The sequence below is a fragment of the Microtus oregoni genome, unplaced genomic scaffold, assembly GCF_018167655.1.
Source record: "Microtus oregoni isolate MIOR12 unplaced genomic scaffold, Mior012 000102F_ref0000329, whole genome shotgun sequence".
Lineage (NCBI taxonomy): Eukaryota > Metazoa > Chordata > Mammalia > Rodentia > Cricetidae > Microtus > Microtus oregoni.
Window position 1 is genome coordinate 2,001,095 of NW_024544716.1, and position 18,817 is coordinate 2,019,911.

The 18,817-nt window shown below is 48.5% G+C and overlaps 1 protein-coding gene across 3 annotated transcripts in view; it reads left to right on the top strand.

Annotated features, from left to right (window-relative positions):
* Positions 1 to 18,817, top strand: part of Znf536 (zinc finger protein 536) — a 452,253-nt gene that overhangs the window by 185,425 nt on the left and 248,011 nt on the right. For all 3 annotated transcript variants that reach the window (XM_041644849.1, XM_041644851.1, XM_041644850.1), the window contains one exon: positions 16,454 to 18,643. In XM_041644849.1, the coding sequence (XP_041500783.1) occupies positions 16,456 to 18,643 (2,188 nt within the window). In that variant the 5' untranslated portion in view covers positions 16,454 to 16,455. The remainder of the gene's footprint in view (positions 1 to 16,453; positions 18,644 to 18,817) is intronic.

The window sequence follows — 18,817 nt, forward strand, 5'->3', positions numbered from 1 at the left end:
ACCCAATTTGGGCCTTGGAGGGAAGACGGATCGGAAATACAGAGTAGAGAAGCCAGAGAAGGGAAGAGTTCAGTGTGTTTTCCAATTAATTTCTCTCTCCAATGTGGAGGAAAGGTTAATCAATTCCCATTTATTTGAAACCTCTTAAAGGGCCCCTAACCTATGGTGACCTGAAGATTCTTACTGCTTGAAGGAAGAGGCAGATCCCTGTGTGAGTTACTTTACTTGGCACTGTATGAAAGCCCCCGACAGGAACAGCTTCAGGGGAGAAGGATTCGTTTGGCTCATGGTTTCAGGTGTTTCAGCCCATGTTCACATGGTCCAGTGCACCTGACCGTCATGGCATCATGTGGGGGTACGGGGCTCTCTTCACTTCTTTGTGGACTGGAAGCGGAGGGAAGGGAATGTCAATGTTTAGTATAGTTTCCTCTTTTGACTGTTTGCATTCTGTCTGGGCATGGATGCTCCCATCTCCATTCAGGGTCTGTTTCGTTCCTTCTGTTGATCCCCTGTCTTCACAGACATGCCCAGAGGTATGCCTCACCAGTCTCCTAGGTGATTCTCAACCCTTCAAATCTGGCAGTGAAGATTAACCACACAGTTCTTATAGGGCAAATGACTTGGCCATGGAGAAATGAGTCACGGGTAGTGTCCAAGGTGGCGTGGGTGGATGTAGGGACTCCCATATGCCATAGCCTGAGTACCAGGGTGAGACGTCTGTCCCCATTGCATTCCCAAGATCTCTGCAGGATGTTCCTTCTGGTTACCAGAGGGCCTTAGCCACCCCTTTGTCTTCTTGGCCTCCGTGTAAGAGCAGCACAGGCCTTAGGCCAGCACAGGCTGCAGGCAGCAGAATTCTGCCAGAATTTAATAACATTGTTCTCATTTTATTTATTTTTATAATTACCTCTAATTTAGAGCAAGTGATACAAATTTCCATTTAGGGTAATGATATAGTTTTCCTTTAAATGCATTAAAGTAAAAAATAGTGAATTAATTAAAAAAATATTAGCAGGGGTACAAAACGCTGCAACAATGAACTGTTGGTTTATTACAGTTCCATTCTGCAGCAGAAAGCATGGGGAAGATGGCGCATGAAGCCTGTATTGGTTAGCAAGGGTCTGGAAGCCTCTTGGAGACTACTTACGACTTGCATTTTATTTCTTTTCTGGAAAGTGATGTGGGACTCTGAGCTACTAGAGAGGTTCAGAGTTTAGGAGGCTGAAGATAGAGGGTATGGAATCCAGAGCTGAGAATGACTTGAGTCTCATGAAAACACCCCAGGAAGACTCCAGAGTTGAGTTCTCAGAAGCACCTGCTTGTCTGAGAAAGGGCCATGCCTCACAAGCCCAGTGACACAGCCACCTGAGACAAGTCTTCTAGATGACACATGATACTATAATGACTATTGGAGTTACCACTTAACTATCTCTGAGTTCTTTTGCCAGTGTGTCCCTAGGGGATAACTGCTTTTCCTATTCTTGGGGTTGGGGAAAGGACCCTCTTCCTGCCTAGAGTATGCTTGGTGTCTGTGGTCTTTGTAGCACATAATATCCACTGACCCATTGCCCGTCCATCCACCCATGAATCTATTAAATTCATCTAGTTATCTACCCATCTATCCATCAGTCCCTTCATCGCTATCTGTCCTTTCATCTTCCCAGGCAAATATCTCTCCATTTGCTATCTTTACCTCCCCCATCCCTCCTCTCTTCCCTCTATCTACTTACTCGTTCATCTACCCATCTGTTCATCCATCTGTCCATCCATACATGCCTCCACTCTCCAGTCAGCCATCCCCTTTCCCATATATTCAGTCACACATCTATCCAGCTGCATCTTTCCACTCACCTCACCTCCATCTGACAATCACACCTCCCTCTATTCACTCATCCCCTTTCATCCTTTCCTTTTATCTACTTACATTCATCCAACCATCCCTCTATCTACCAATGTATACATTTCATTCATTGACTAACCATCCAGGCACATATCCCTCCACCCACCCACCCACCCACCCACCCATTTATTCCTCCATGCATGCCTCCATCCATTCTTTCTTCCATTGATTCACATATAATCTTGTTTATTTACCCACCCACGCACCAATCCATCTTCTCATGCAGATCCCCCTCTATCTACTACATAAATTTTTGCCATTAATATTCTGCATATTTTGCAATAAGTAATTTAAGCAAGAAAACATATTCAGGGGGTTCTGGTACTTCAAGCATGGACATCAGAGAAATGCAACAGAGGAAATGTCACTCCCAGCACAGAGTTTATGGTCAATAAAGGAGGCAGAAAATGAAGTAATAGCCATTCTGTGCCTGGTTAAATAGTTAAGTGGGCAAGAGCTCATCTAGTCTCTTTTCTCTATCACAGCTGGGCATGGGGACCTGTGGAGTCCAGGATGCTAGGGCTAAAGTAATTTCATGGGTCAGAGATTGTACATGCCAGCCTCTGACCAGTGGGGAGATGACAGTCTACACGACCTCCTCAGTCTGTCTTCCCCATGGGCATGCCCACTCTGCATGAAGGGCACATTAGGGTTTCAACAGGGGCAAAGTTCACAGCTCCAGCAGCTGTGGGCATGGGTCTGGGAGGTGATGGAGCAGTAACATGGCTGGGATTTCAAAGGACCCATATGCAGGCATCACAGGCTTCATGTTGTGGCCAAGCATGGCTTCTGGAAAAAGAGATATGAAGACAAGTCTTCCAGGAGATCCTTTCCTATAGGCCCATGGCTATGCTAAGTCATCAGGGTTGCCCCTGTTTGCCTTGGGCCATGTGGCTCATTTTTACCCTCTTCTTAGTTTTCTGTGTGCTCTTAGTCTCTCACACAGTCCGCTGCTGGGGACGCTGAACTTAGAGCAGAGCACTGGGTCAGTTCCAGGCCTCTGAGTGCACTCCTGACCTTGTTGACCTCACTGTGCAATGGAAGGGTGACGAGAGACTGTTTCCTGTAGTGCATGGTGATAACAGGAGCAGGAGGCACTTGTGACACCTGTACCCCAACACTGTATGGGCACGTTCACCACTGCCTGTGCGAGTTTATGAGTAATCGAGTCTGCTGAGCATATGTGGTCCTCACGGTGGACAGCAGGGACACCGTCTGGGTCTAGGGAAGGCAGGGGAGCGACACTTGGCTAGAGATCTGAAGAAGCTATCATCGACGGGGATGGGAAAGGAGGACCGATGTGTAATGAGCAGAGAGTCCATTAAATCCAGACTCCAGAGGACTCTTGGACACCAGGGACACCAGCAGCAGCCCAATTCTTCCTCAAAGTGGAACCCTGAGAGGAACGCCCTACTCTACAGTTTCAGATCCTATGGCTAATGACAAGGGGCAGCCCAGTGCCGTGAGCAATTTCAGTTTAAAATTATGTGTCTCGTGTATGCAAGTGCAGTGTTCGTGGAGATCAGAAGGGGGCATGGGACCTCCTGAGCTGGAGTTACAGGAGGGCCCCTCAGAATGGGGATAGAGACCCCTACACCGAGCTGTGCTGGGATTAAATGAGCACAGTGGGAAAAAGCAAGCATAGCAGTGAGTTCGGGGCAGGGAGAGGGCTGAGGACAGAGCAGGTGCTGATCAAGCAGCACGGGCAAGCTCATTGCTTCCTTTCTTAATCCACCAGGACTCCACAACTCCATTGCTTTTGTTTGACAGAGTATCCAGCCCAATATCACCAGGAGGCTGTGCTGAGTTGAGTGTGTAGGATGTACATGGTACCAGCATCAGGTACCATTTGATCCTGAATTTCAGTTATGATAGAAGATGGTAACTCACCTCTTCCACTTCCTCAGAGGTGGGCGGGTGGCCCTAGACTCGGGTGCTGCACATAACCATGGAGACCACCGTAGATACTTCTATAAAGCAAAATAACTGTTGCTCCTCCAGATCTCACTGAGGGCAACAAAACTACCTTGCCGCTTCCTGACAAGCCCTAGCTCTTGCTCTCATTGGCATGAATTAAATCCTGTGCTGAGCCTTGAACCAATTGCCCAAGGCAGGGCAATGGAATATTTTAACTATCTGCAACTGATCTGATAGTCACCCTGGTACTGTGCCTCCCCTGTGGGATTGAGAAGAAGCGGAAAACTGCAGGCTCTCTGGCACACTTGTACAGTCGGTGGTGAGCGCCTACTTAACTCCCCTGCAGTGGACTAAGGAATCTGCATTCAGTTCATTGTGGCCACCATTACTGTGAACACTCATATATAGGAAATCCCAGACATGGCAAGCATTCTGGAGCCTGGGATGGTATTTCCAGAAAGATTTTCCAGGGAGCGAGTTGGCTGCAGCAGCAAGCTTCCTCCCATCAGACTTGTGGGGGGTCATGGTGAGTACCTAGTGCCATCCAGGTGTGATTTAGGAATCCCACAAAGGTGGTTCACTTGGCAGGATCTTTGCATTCCCCAAAGAAGCTACAAACAAGTAGGGATTGGCTTCCCTGGGCATAAAAATAACTTGAGTTACAAAATACCCTGGTTATTAAAAACCTGCTACCGACTTTAACAGCTCTGAAATTTCTGCAGTTTATAATTAGCCGCTTCTGGAAAAGAAGCGTGTTCCTTTAAATTTATGGGGTATTTTGATTCATGTGTTTCATGGGTCGGGGGTTGTCACATTACATCACATCAGCCGGCTGTAACATGATACAAAGCAAACACACCAAAGAGCAAGGGAAGCATTCCAGCCTGCCTCTTGAGCCGGGCTTCCAGATGGAGTGTCTGCAGGGACAGCTTCAGGAACCTGTCTTTGGGATAGCTTCAATCCTAGGTCCAATGCAGCAGCCTCTCGGCACCTTCTAAGTGCATCCTGGGAGAGTCCCATCCCAGGTGGTGGGGACTCAGAGGTCTCAGGGTGTTTTGTGAGCCTACACATCATGCCCAGGCTCTACAGAGGTCCAGGGAGACGACAGGAGATGGATGCCTTGACTTCTTAAACCCCGTGAGTCATTACACCCAGGACATCATAGGATCAAGGGCCTGAAAGTTGTCTGGCTGGAGAATGTTAATGAGCTCGGATTCTGGTGAAGGGAGGTGTGTTATGGACATATTTTCATAGCAGCTAAACTCATTTGGTAGCTGAGAGGTGAGAAGCAAGGCCAGGAGGAATCTGTAATTAGGATGCACATCCATCTCTCTGTGTGAACAGCAAGGCTTCCTTTATCCATCTGCCCATTCATGAACCTATCCACCCTTCCACCAACCCACTTATGCATGCACGCATGCATGCATCCATCCATCCACTCACCTTTTCATTTGTCCATCCACCCACCTATCTATCCACGCATAACCATACCCACTCATTCATTTACCCACCCACCTGTCTATTCACCCATCTCTTCATTTGCTTAGCGTCTCCCATATTGCTGAGCACTTAGGAATTAAACAATGGGTGTGTGACACATACACAGGGCTGCTAACATAATGCATAATCACCCGTGTCATCCCCAGTCTCTGACCTCGGGTTACCTATGTGTAAAAAGCATTTAGACTGACTAGTAGCGAGGTACTCTCGGAGACTTCCCCAGCTCTGCCATTATTGTCTATGTATTGTGCATCCCAATTAGTGAAAACCCAGAGACAGAAACTGGGGTTCAGTCTGAGAGCTGTCTCCTCCCGTCTTATATTTCTCTCGCGTGCTGGGATTAAAGGCATGCACCACTACCGCCCGGTTTCTATGACAAACTAGCGTGGCTACTGGGATTAAAGGTGTGTGTCACCACTGCCTGGTCTGTAAGGCTGATCAGTGAGGATGCTTTGCTTTTCTGATCGTCAGGCAAGCTTTATTTATTAAAATACAAATGAAATATCACTACAGTATTGCTTCCCTTGGGAAAGGGTACACACAGCTACTATTGATGATGAGTGATCCCAGGCAGAAGAGAGTACAGAGGAGGGAGCTGGGAAATGGGGCTGGCTGATGACAAGAGTGGCTATTTTCTGGAAGTCTCTGGCATGAACTCTGCTTAGACGTACGTCAGGAAAAATGCTGATGTTTGATCTATGGCCATCAAAATTAAATGGAGAAATCTCATGGATCTTGGGGAAGCAAGGATGTTTGGGGCTGGCAGAGGTTCTGGGTGTTGTGCAGTAGCATGAGCCCCAGCGGCGTATTTTCCTGGAAGGGACCGCCACATGCTTTCTTACAAGTTTCTCTGGGGAGAGTAGGCAATACAAGGATGTGTACTGACACTAGGGCCTTCCTTTGCTGCCTCCAATCTTAGCATGGACTTGGGAGATCTTTCTCGGGTGCCCAACCTGCTAGTCTGTCTTCCGTGGTGTGACCTTAAGTAACAGCTCTGAGAGTCTGGTTTTGGAAGGAGTATTATGGTTCCCACATGTCCTCACTGTGCCCACGGTCAGCAGCCACATTCTCTTCTTCTCAATTCTACCCTGATTGTGCATGGCACAGTGAGGGCAACTTAGTGTCTGACTGTGATCCTTAATATGATGATTACAAATGGAACTGGCCATTGTTTTGAGACTTTTGGCTTTCTAGTCTGGAGTGACATTTTTATGGTCATTAGCCAAACTCCACATCTCCTGTGAATTGCCTGGTCCTGTAGCTTTTGTCTTGGCTTCAAATGGAGGTGCTCGACTTTTTTCATTAGCTGAAAATGCTTTTAAGAATAAGGGAGGTGAGCAGGTTAACCCCTTGGCAGTCACATGTGCTTGTGACTATTGGGTTTCCCTGAATGTGAGGCTCAGAGCAAGGGTGAAGGTGACTGTAAGCAGATAAAAGCCCTGCAGTGTTGAGGTCAGATGATAATGGGATGTGGGAGGGTACACAAGAAAAGGAAGAGGAGTGGGAAAGAGGAACCAGAGAAGAAGATGCTGGAGGAGGATGCTAGCAGCTTTGCAATGCACCTGTGCTTTGTGCCATGCACTTGCAAGACCCTTTTCAACAGTGACATCATTCAGACACCCACCAGCCAAGCAAAGGCTATGTCAGATCAGCCTGATGGTTCCCAGGATGGCAGGAGTTAAGGATGTTGAACTGGGGACCCAATGGTCAAACAGGACTTTGGTCTTGCCTGCTGCTACAGTCAGGGGGACCCTTAGGATGCGCCCAGATGTTGTATCCAGCAATGATTACAGGTGTTTAAGAGAAGGTACACATCTGAACTCTTGTCTTTTATAAGTGCCCAATGGGCAAATCTACTTTGAGCAACCTCTTCAGAATCAGGCCTTCTTTGGTTACCATGACATGTAGGTATTTTCCATTATACTTAGTCTCAGGCTGAACCCAATCCGAGGCTTTGGTGAAAAGAAAAGAGACCAGTCAACCTTGGATCTTATTCCAGTTGCTCAGGTTTTAATCCAGGGTGAAGGGTGCGGCGGTAGAGCCTGCACTCTGGCTCCCTGAAGCCCTTGGGGGCAGGGCTGCACCTGCCAACCACTTTGCTCCCAGAGTTCTGGCTGTGAGTGGAAGAGGATGCTCCCCTCCAAGGCCACAGGCAGAGCGGGGAGCCAAGTCAGGTTAATAGGGGATTAAAAGCTAACTTCCTGCCATGAACAGCTCTGTTTAAAAGGGGAACTGAGAAAGTCAGCAAGATGGTAGCAATCAATACACTCTGACAACTGCTGCTGTCTGCTCCCGTTTCACGCTGTCCTGGTAAAGGGAAGTCTTTCCTTAAAGGCTCATAGAGGCCCGGCTCCCCTCCTCTCTTCCTTGCCTCTCCCCTCCTCTCTCATCCCCCTTTTCTCTTCTCTTCTACTCTCCTATTCCCTTTCTACCCTCCTCTTCTCTCTTCTTTCTCTCCTTTCCCTTCTTCCTCACCGCCTCTCTCCTCCCATTCTCTTCTCCCTCTCCGCTATTCCCTTTCTTCCCCTCCCTCCAAACCTTCCCTCCTGTTTTTTTCTGGTTTCCTCTCCCTTCCTGTCTCCTCCTTCCTTGCCTTTCTGATTTCAATGATGGGCATGAATGCACTGAGGCAGCATCAGTTCCAGAGAACAAGGCGACAGTTTCCTTTCCAGATGATCTCCGGGGAGAATCAAAGCCGGGTTTCAGGGACTGGATTTTGGCAGGTAGAGACTGGGCTGTTGCTCATGGCCTCCCCTTTCCCTTTTAGTGCTGGAGATTAAACTTAGAGCCTTATACGTGCGAAGTAAATATGTTTGCCTACCTTCCAGCTACATACATCTCCAGTCTTTCATTCTTCACATTTTATTTTGAGTCACGGATCCACTCAGTTGCCCAGGTTGCCCTTGACTTCACCCTCTGGCCCCGGATGATTTGAACTGGTGACCCTCCTGTGTCAGTGTCAAGAACATTGACATCATAGTCCTGCGTCTCCAGGACTGATTTCTGCTGCTCATTTCTTGAAGCTCTGAGCACCATCCCCTCTTGGGCATGAAGATGAGTTTTTAGTGGAGAGAAATTCTCTTAGGCCTGGATCCTCTTGGAGCTGCAGAATGCTTGGTTAGGATAGGATGCCCACTCCCAGCTCCAGGAGAGGAATAGAAACCACCACATAACCTCCTATGGCTGGGCATGGAGGACGGACACCATGAGTGTCTCAACAATCCAGAGAAACTGCCTGCTGGTTCCTAGAAAGGCAAGACCAACAAATCGGGAAGGCTTCCTGGAAAAGCCAGATAATGAGTGGAGGATAGATTTGGGTGACAGCTATGGGGAGCTGTAGGTGAACTGCGAGAGGTCTAGAGAGATGTTCTGCCTCTGTTTCTTCCCCCTCTAGACAACCTCTTCTCACTCATCCCTGAGATCCCTGACTCTATGACAGAACTTGATTTTACTTTTCTTTACCCCTCAGCTGGTGGTGCTATTGCAGAGGTTCTAGAAACTTTAGGAGGTAGGAGTCAGCCAAAAAAAAAGTGACTGGGGTGCATCCTGAGGGGTGGATTGTACCTAGAGCCTCCCCCTTCTCCATGTGCTTTCTGTCTGCCACAAGGTGAATAGCTCTCCTCTACGACATATCTCTGTGACTGTGAAGCTGTACTAAAACACAGGGGGCCAAGCAACTGTGGACTGAACCCCCTGAACCCATGAAGCAAAACAAAACTTGCTTATGACCGGTATGTTGGACACAGAAACAAAGGTCAGCTAACACAGTCTGCTTCCTGGATCTAACATCAAGGATACTGAATGTTGTGGTTAGTACCTGGTAGGGCTCTTGCACAGCTGGAGTTTCAGTCCTTTGAATGCCATGCTGGGTTTTGTTGGTTTGTCATCTCAGAATTCTAAGATAACAAAAGGACAGTTATGATCAATCAGTTTTATAAACTGAGGCCTGGACATGGACTCGTGGTCACCAGGGTGAGATTGCATCACTGGATTCTCACCAGTGGCTCTTTGGGGGACATATTTCCTCACTGGGTAACAATCCCCTTGACTCACAAAAGGAGACTTACGAATGAGGTGTCAGCCTTTTTAAATAGTAAGAAACCATTAGAGTCTAAAACAATCTTTGTGTGCTCTTCTGATCTGCCAGCCAGTAGGCCACAGACATGCTTTCTTCATCCATGGTGCCTGCCATGCTGGTGTCCTACCAACAAGGCCCCCAGAAATGCCCTTCTGTCTGTTTACATATCTTCACATGTGTGTTCCTTGGCCAGGTATGAGCTCGTCCGTGGCTGTAGATCCCATCCTCCTTGGCAGTGTCTGAGTGAAGGAGTTGGCACATGAGTGCAGTGATGTAATAAGAATGTATGTGATGTTAACATTAAGAAGCCGGGCAGTGGTGGCGCACACCTTTAATCCCAGCACTCGGGAGGCAGAGGCAGGCAGATCTCTGGGAGTTCGAGGCCAGCCTGGTCTACAAGAGCTAGTTCCGGGACAGGCACCAAAGCTACAGAGAAACCCTGTTTCGAAAAACCAAAAAAAAAAAAAAAAAAAAAAAAAAAAAACAACAACAACAACATTAAGAGCAGCCCACCCCTTTGTCTTCGCTTGAGCTCTGAAGTCAGGCTTCCTGGTAGACTTGGTGGTAGCTCAACACAGTGTTAGCAGATCTTTCCTGAGGAAGAAGAAGATTTTGAAGATGAAGATGCTGTTGATAGTGCAGGCAGCAAAGATGTTGATGGCAGTGATGTGGCCACCAACATGGATGCTGCCTTCTGCTCTATGCCATGCCAGCGCAGCCAAGTCCCACTCGCCATCTGAGGCAGTGAACGCCTTGATTTGAGGAAGTTCGAAAGTTTGACCCTCCGCGGAACTCTGCTTTCTCCACTGCACAATTTCCAGTCCCTATAGTCTGATTTGAATATCATGTTTTCATTAATATATTCAGTGAGGTTTTTAACTATTTCTGGCCCTGTCTCAAAGCATTGCCTACACATCAGTCAAAAAGGGAACAGGTCACCCGTTCTGCCCTCTTGTTTATCTATTAATCATCTGGCAAATAAACCACTCAGTATCCTGCCCACCTCGGTAATGTTTGTGATATAATTTGTTTGGATGCCCAAATGTCACCAGCGTTGATTGTAAGAGCTGAAAAAAAAAAATGTACTTGCTAAGCGCAGCAAGCTCTAGGCCAAAATGTAAGCATGAAATCTCTGGTTTATTTTTGTAATAATGTTTACAGCTGTTTAATGACCCCGAAAAGGTTCAGTAGTCTGGCATTCTGTATTTCAGAACAGGAGCTCGTGATGCTTAGAACAACCTTGCTTAAACAGTTAAGCAGCAACAATTGGGAAAATTGTATTTAATAAGCCACTGTGTTCTAGGCCAACTTGTCTAATTATTGCTTAACTTACCTAGAAGGAAGCAAGATGGGTTATAGGAAGGAGCCTAGGTCTTTGGCTTTGGGGTGGGGGATGGATGTTTCCCCCCAACTAGAACTGCAGGCTATGAGACCCTTTGGAACAAGCTCAGTTCTTTTGGAGCCTCTCATGCTGTTAGGGGAACAAATTCCAACTGTGCGTGGCAGCTCAGGTATGGGATTCCTGCAAGGTGTCCAGCGCAGCACTTTTACCCACTTTGATAAAATATGGAATATTTAGTTGTGCTCGGCTAGACAACAATATTTAATTAAAAAAAAAACCACTTGAAGCAGTCATTCTGAAAGTCATCCTATTTACAACCATTCTTTTTCATAGTAGAAGGATCAAACTCTTTCGTTCAACTTACTGGCAAGATTTATATTTTTGAGATGATTCACGAGGCTTCCCCACCCCCCACTCTTGCAAAATGGAACTGTGTTTCTGTGTAAAACTTATTTAAAGTTATGACTGCTAGCATTTCTGGTGTCCTGATAGTTTTAAATTTCATCTTCAGAGAAAGATACAATTAGGTCCTCTCGGAAGAGTTAAGTGAGTGCCTTTGTCATTGATATCACAGGAAATAGTATTGAAAGGGGTAATGCAAAAATGACAATAGCCATTAGCTCTCTCCAAAGCAGCTGGATGACTCTCCGTACCTGCAGTGATGAGCTGGTGAGAAGGCGTTTTGATAGGCCATATCCAATTGCAGGTGTCACTATGGCTGACATTTCTTTCTTTTTTTTTTTATTGAGAAAAAAGAAAAAAAAAACAAATTTCCTCCTCCTCCCAGCCTCCCATTTCCCTCCCCCTCCTCCCACCCTTCTTCCCCTCCCCCCACTCCTCTCCCCCTCCCTCTCCAGCCCAAAGAGCAGTCAGATTTCCCTGCCCTGTGGTAAGTCCTAGGTCCTCCCCCCTCCGTGCATTTCTAGGAAGGTGAACATCCAAACTGGCTAGGCTCCCACATTTCTTTACTCATGAATGGTGGCCTTGCAGAGCTCAAGGAGCAAGCTCATGAGCTTCAGAAACCTTCACTAGATCCATTTGTCTTCAGAGGCGGAGCCTGGACTTTCAACCCCATGATGGGACGTGTAGGAGTACCTGAAGCTCACTGGCCAGTCTGTTTCTTCATCAGAGTCGACCATGGCATCGATGGCCAGTGGTGCTCCTCTCTGTGACCCAGGGTAGGTCAGGACCAGGCAGAAGGTTATGATAGTCTCTGTGACTTCTACTACCTCCAGTGAGGACAGTTGCCTGTCTTTGTTAGATTTAGGTAATTATGTATTCATTGATTCCTTCCATCAGCCAACTAATGCTCAATGATTCACACGTGCATATGCTTAGGGATGGGGCCGCAAGCTGTAGGTCAGGAGCAAGTCGTTTTCATTGTTGAACAGCGATTTTGTCTGTATGTCTGTGGGACTGGGGATTGAGGACCTTATGCATAGGAGGCAAGATTTGACCTCTGAGCTCTGTCTTCCGCTGGCTTACATGTTGTGATTATACTTTGAGTTTGCCACCCACATGAAAGTGTTTGTTGTAGCACTCGGAGGGTCAGACTGCTTAGCTGCCTGAAGGGCTGGGTCATGGCATATACTCTCTTAGCCCATGACTTCTTGATGCAGGACCTCAGCTCCTGCAGCATGGATGCTGAGCTCCTAGCCAGGTTACTAGTAGAGGATGGAGGGAGCATGGGGGCTACAATGTTCCTTGGAAACTGGCTGTTGAAGTCCAGAATTGTGCATGGATATGCATGAGCACCCTGCTTGTCAGGACGTGGCCCTAGGGTGGAGACAGGTCACAGTCAGACACCTGCCGCGTGGCCTATGGGGAAGCAGTGCGATCCCCACAGGAAGGCGTTCTCTATGCGTTTGTCCCCTGGAAGGCTAGGGAAAGGAGTAATCACACTCTGTAAGAACAGTGGAGTGCTCACAGGCGGCCCACCTCCTCCAGGCCTGTGAGCGCCTACAGCAGCAGCTGGATCCAATCCTTTAATAGTAGGATAAATGACCCTCAGTTTCCCACGGTATACATTTGTGCGAGTTGCTGGAGTGCCACCATTGTGGAATCCCTGGCTGACTCTCAACAGCCATACTTGATGTCTGTGATTGTATGCTTGAGTACACATCTGTGGGTGAGTGTGCCCACCCCACCACACACACACAGCATGCCTCGCTAACCTTGAACACAGTCCTTGTAGATACTTTCTCATCCCTTCCCTTTGTTGGTCCTTGGCCCACAAGGCAGATACGTTAGAAGGTTTATGACCAATGCTTGCTGAAGAACGCCTGAGGTGAGGCCTAAATGAATTGTGGATTGCTAAGTGTGGAGAAGTTGGGGTTGGCCCAGGTTTTGCGAGTTCCAGGCCGGGCCCAAGGCCAGCTTGTCCTGCCTCAGCTGCTTTGGCCCAGGGACAGAACATCAATTACCTCACACTCTTTCCAAGAACTCACATTCCCCTTTCTTACTTCGAGTGGAGTAGCGGGCGGTGGTTTGGAATGACACAGAGCGGCAGCCTAGGTCCGTGCTCATGGAAAGCTGAGGGCTCAGAGATCTATCCGACACAGTGCCGCGGGGCAGTGGCATGCTCTGCTGGGCTTCCATGCAGGGACTTCACAGGGGCTTGGATCCTAGGAACCTTCTGGGTTGTGGCTGGTCCTTCTGAACACATGGGCTCTGTGGTAGTTCCATCCTGAAGGGAGTGGTCGCTATCTGTCCCTTAGTGCCCAGAGTAGGGGCAGTGAAGGTAGCTAAAGACTGTATGAGTCCCTATGGGCATCTGGATGGAGGGCCATGGTGATGAGGTAATTCTCTCTGGTGCTTTTAGACCAATGTTCTGGAATTTGTGATAAGCTGAGGTTGAAATGAAGGGGAGTCTCCTTCAGGGCCTAGCTGCTTCTATAGGCAATGATTCTGTCTGTTCATGCTCGTCCACTGTTGAGGGACACAGAACCCAAGATGAACAAACTGAGCCTCAGGGTTCACTTCATGGCATCTGCCCTCAGAGAGGTGATGACATCCTGGCCTGTTCAGGAGGGCTCCAATCAAGGGAGTTAGAAGAAGAAAGAGAACAGAGCTGAGGACCAACCTCCATCAAAGTGGGTGCAAAGGGGCCTGTGAACTCAGACCTGTATCAAGAAGTCAACTTGGAAGAACCGGAGAAGCACATTCTAGAATGTTATATTCCTTCTTCCACTAAAACATTAGCACTGGTATCAGAAAAAAAAATATGGTTGATTTTAGCAAACAACCACCACCAATCTTTTCTTTTCGACAGAATAAAAGAATTCCATACTCAAGGTGAACTGAAAGACTCCCATGTTGAGTTGCTGGCAGGGAAAGTGGCCATGGCCTTCCACTGGACACTCCTTGTCCAACCTGATCGTAGCCTTGTTGCTTACACTCCCAACCTCCTCCCCTGTCTCTGCTGAACTGGCACCTGGCCTCAGAGATCTGAAAATAGCACATCATCCCTGGATTCAATCTTGTGAGCTGGCCAACTGGGCAGTCCTTGGAAGTAGGCCAGTCATGTTGGCTTTGATGTCTCCAAACTTCCCAAGAGCTGCGGGGTGGAATTCTGTGCACTGTCATATGGCTCTAGGGACATGATCCATATCTGCTCAAGACAGGAGCGAGCGTGGGGTTGAAGCCAGATAGGGCTGGAAGGTGCTGAAGGACTCCAGACTAGGTCCTGGAGGCCACTCATGCCTGCAGCTGCTATGCTGTGTATGTGGATGCCCCTCCCTGATTGCCAATGGATGCCATGATTCCTGGAGCCCGATAGTAATACCACCCATCAGTATATCTTCAGTGAGTGTAGAGACTGGTACATAGTGAGAATTCATTGGCTTGTTGAATAGAATCTCCATGACAACCTAGCTCCTGACCAGTCTTCCAAATTGAAGATGGCAAATTGGAAGCTGCTTTTACTTAAGCAAGTGAACATGTATGCACCTCTGTGAATGTGTGTGAGCATGGGAACAGCTGACCATGCCTTCATCTGAGGGCTACCCTGGACTGAAGTCCCTGTCTCTCCTGGAACTAAACACCCATGTCTTTACTCTTGCCAAGGCAGTCAGTCCCTGACTAGTCTATCTGGGAGACAATACAACAAACAGCAGATTCTTCTGGGGCAGAATGTACTTGCCCCACAGCTGAGCTCTGGCCCCACACATCCCCTAGGGGAAAGTTGCTTGGCCCCATAGTTTTGGCTAAGGTTAAACACAAGGCTCCTGAACCGTCTAGTTAACCAACACATTGAAAGACTGTAATACAAAGATGAGATCTGCAGAAACTTATCTAAAAGTAGGAAGTGAATCTGGACTCCTTCATGGGGGAGGCACATCTGGAAACAGAAGGACTCCAGGCATGGGTTCTTTGCTTTCCAAGCTAAGCACCCTGCATGCTCTGATCTGGAGGAGAGCCTGCCCTCTGACCCACCTGGAACAGTCTGGCATTTGCTGTTCTGCACAGGCTGTGGAGGGGGCAGAGGGGACTATTAAAGACAATTATACAGACTAGCTTCGAGTGTTTGTGTTTAACAAACAGCTTTGAGTTCTAATTTTCTGCAAAACACATACTGCAGGTACAATTTGTACTCATTACCGTATATTGGGAAAGTTATTAAAAACACTCAAACTTGGTTGAGACTTCCTATGGCATCGTCCCTGGATTTTAATTGGTTTTTATCTAGTTCTGCAAAAGATCTCTTTAAGGCCAATCAAAGTCCCTGGCTCGGCTGTCTTGCTAGGCACAGGACAGGGAGAAAGCATCGTATGGTACAAGTCTACCTCCATCCAAGCACCAACAGCCTCGCAAGTCCACCAAGATTCCAGCAGGAGATCAGGGATAGGATGGACACACAGTTACCAGATGACAAAAATCAGTGGTTCGTAAAATAAGGGTTAGATCTTAATCTCTGAGGTTTGCAAAGCTGCTACTAGCAGTCTCCTTAAAATTTAATATACCTCGTTAATGCTTCCTCGCAAACACTGAAGGATTTTTATGATTATAATCATGTGTTACAGCACCTAGTACTGTTTCTAAGCAGCATACTAATCAGCTTAATGAGATATTACTGCACTTTTTGTTGACGAAAGCAAAATCTCTTTTATTGTTCTAAAGCCTGTCCTTTATTTTTTTCCCCTAAAACATTATCTTGTTTTATGATGTACCAGTAAATATCATGCTATTGGTGTTATTTTTTTTCCTTTGGCCAAATCATAAAATGATCTCTTTCATCTTAGACTAGTGAGTATACTGAATATAGTAAAACAGAAAAGAAAGTGCTCTGTTGGTCTTTTTGATGAAAAGCCACTCCGCTCTAAGGCAAACTTTGGACTGAACCAACAGGTAGGGGCGCTTTGTGAAGGGAAAGGAGGAGGAGATGAACACGCAGAGCCTTGCTATGTTATTAGGTGTTGAAGATGGTAAAATATTAATAATTGAAATGTGGATGAATAATTGCAGTTTGTAAATAGAAAATACAAGGAAGATAATCCATTCCCAAAACAAATTGGAGGGCACTGCCATATTGCATAATTGGCATTTAATAATTCATCTTTTTATTATTGTTTTTGACTATAATTCCTTAGCATTATTATGGGTGGGTAAGTCATGAAATGCAAACGTTCCCCCCATCCCCATCCATGCCCAACGGATGCTATTGATTCTTCCCGCCACTGTACCAGGTACACATCTGAACTCTTGTTTTAATTTCTAGGGATGGAAGACGCGAGTCTGTGCCTTGGAGTGTCCTCGACGGCACCGGAAGCTGAGCCTCACCTGAGCAGCCCGGTCCTCAATGGCCAGTATGCCATGAGCCAGAAGTTGCACCAGATCACTTCCCAGCTCAGCCATGCCTTTCCTGAGCTGCATCCACGGCCCAACCCAGAGGAGAAGCCACCTGTAGCCCTTGAGGAAAAGACCCACGTACCCATGAGCGGACAGCCCATGGGCAGCCAAATGGCATTGCTGGCCAATCAGCTGGGCCGTGATGTGGACAACAGCCTCAATGGGCGTGTGGACCTGCAGCAGTTCCTCAATGGGCAGAATTTAGGCATCATGTCTCAGATGAGTGACATTGAGGACGATGCCCGAAAGAACCGGAAGTATCCGTGTCCTCTGTGTGGCAAACGTTTCCGGTTCAACAGCATTCTCTCCCTGCACATGCGCACTCACACCGGCGAGAAGCCCTTCAAGTGCCCCTACTGCGACCACCGCGCAGCCCAAAAAGGAAACCTCAAGATCCACCTGCGGACCCACAAGCTGGGCAACCTGGGGAAGGGGCGCGGGCGGGTGCGTGAGGAGAACCGTCTGCTGCACGAGTTAGAGGAGAGGGCCATTCTGCGGGACAAGCAGATGAAGGGCAGCTTGCTGCAACCCAGGTCTGATCTCAAGCCCTTGGCACATGCCCAGCAGACCCCATTGACCACCTGCAATTTAGCCTTGCCCCCCAACCACAGTGTGCCCGACGTTGCCCACCCGGCACCGTCTCCCAAGCCAGCCAGTCTACAGGAGGATTCGGTGACCCCGGCTGCGGGCTTCAGATGCACCTTTTGCAAAGGCAAGTTCAAGAAGCGCGAGGAGCTGGACCGCCATATCCGCATTTTGCATAAGCCCTACAAGTGCACATTGTGTGACTTCGCGGCCTCGCAGGAGGAGGAACTTATCAGTCACGTGGAGAAGGCACACATCACTGCGGAGTCCGCCCAGGGCCAGGGCCCCAATGGTGGTGGAGAGCAGTCGGCCAACGAGTTCCGCTGTGAGGTATGCGGCCAGGTGTTCAGTCAGGCCTGGTTCCTGAAAGGCCACATGCGCAAGCACAAAGATTCCTTTGAACACTGCTGCCAGATCTGTGGTCGGCGCTTCAAAGAGCCTTGGTTCCTTAAGAACCACATGAAGGTACACCTCAACAAGCTGTCGGTGAAGAACAAGTCCCCCACCGAACCTGAGGTGTCGGTGCCCATGGGTGGCCTGTCCCAGGAGGCCCATGCCAACCTGTACTCTAGGTACCTCTCCTGCCTGCAGAGTGGCTTTATGGCCCCGGACAAAGCCAGCCTGAGCGAGCCCACCCAGCTCTATGGCAAAGGGGAGCTTCCAGCGAAAGAGAAGGAGGTTCTGGGAAAGCTACTGTTGCCCATTTCCAGTATGGCTCACAGTGTCCCGGAGGGAGATAAGCACTCCCTCCTGGGCTGCCTCAACCTTGTGCCACCACTAAAATCCAGCTGCATCGAGCGGTTGCAGGCAGCTGCCAAAGCTGCAGAAATGGACCCAGTGAACAGCTATCAGGCCTGGCAGCTCATGGCCAGGGGCATGGCCATGGAACATGGCTTCTTATCTAAAGAGCATCAGCTCACGCGCAACCACGAAGACACTTTGGCAAACGCCGGAGTTCTGTTTGATAAGGAGAAACGGGAGTACGTGTTAGTGGGAGCAGATGGCTCCAAGCAGAAAATGCCTGCTGATTTGGTTCACAGCACTAAAGTGGGCAATCAGAGAGACCTGCCAAATAAGCTCGACCCTCTAGAAGGCAGTCGGGAATTTTTGTCACACGGGCTCAACCAGGCGCTCGAATACAACCTGCAGGGTCCTGGGAACATGAAGGAGAAACCCACTGAATGCCCAGACTGCGGAAGGGTGTTCCGTACCTACCACCAGGTGGTTGTGCATTCTCGTGTTCACAAGCGGGACCGCAAGAGTGATGAGGATGCTCTGCACGTGGGCGTGGGCGTGGGCGTGGGCCTGGAGGAGCGGCGCGGCTCAGGCAGCGACCAGGAGTCCCAGTCGGTGAGCCGCTCCACCACACCTGGCTCCTCTAATGTGACTGAGGAGAGTGGGGCTGGCGGTGGCCTGTCGCAGACCGGGAGTGCCCAGGAGGACAGTCCACACCCTTCTTCACCATCTTCCTCAGGTAGGTGGACAGACAGAAAGTGAAAGGGCCCCAGGCCGGGCCCTGCCCCTGCTTGGTCCTACATATCAACTTCAGGCCTTAAGATGGTTCTGAGGTCAGTGTGGTTGAAACCACAGAAGGTGGCAGGCTGGATGCTGGGGGAGTGTCTCTTTCCTTCAGGATGATGCCCTGCTC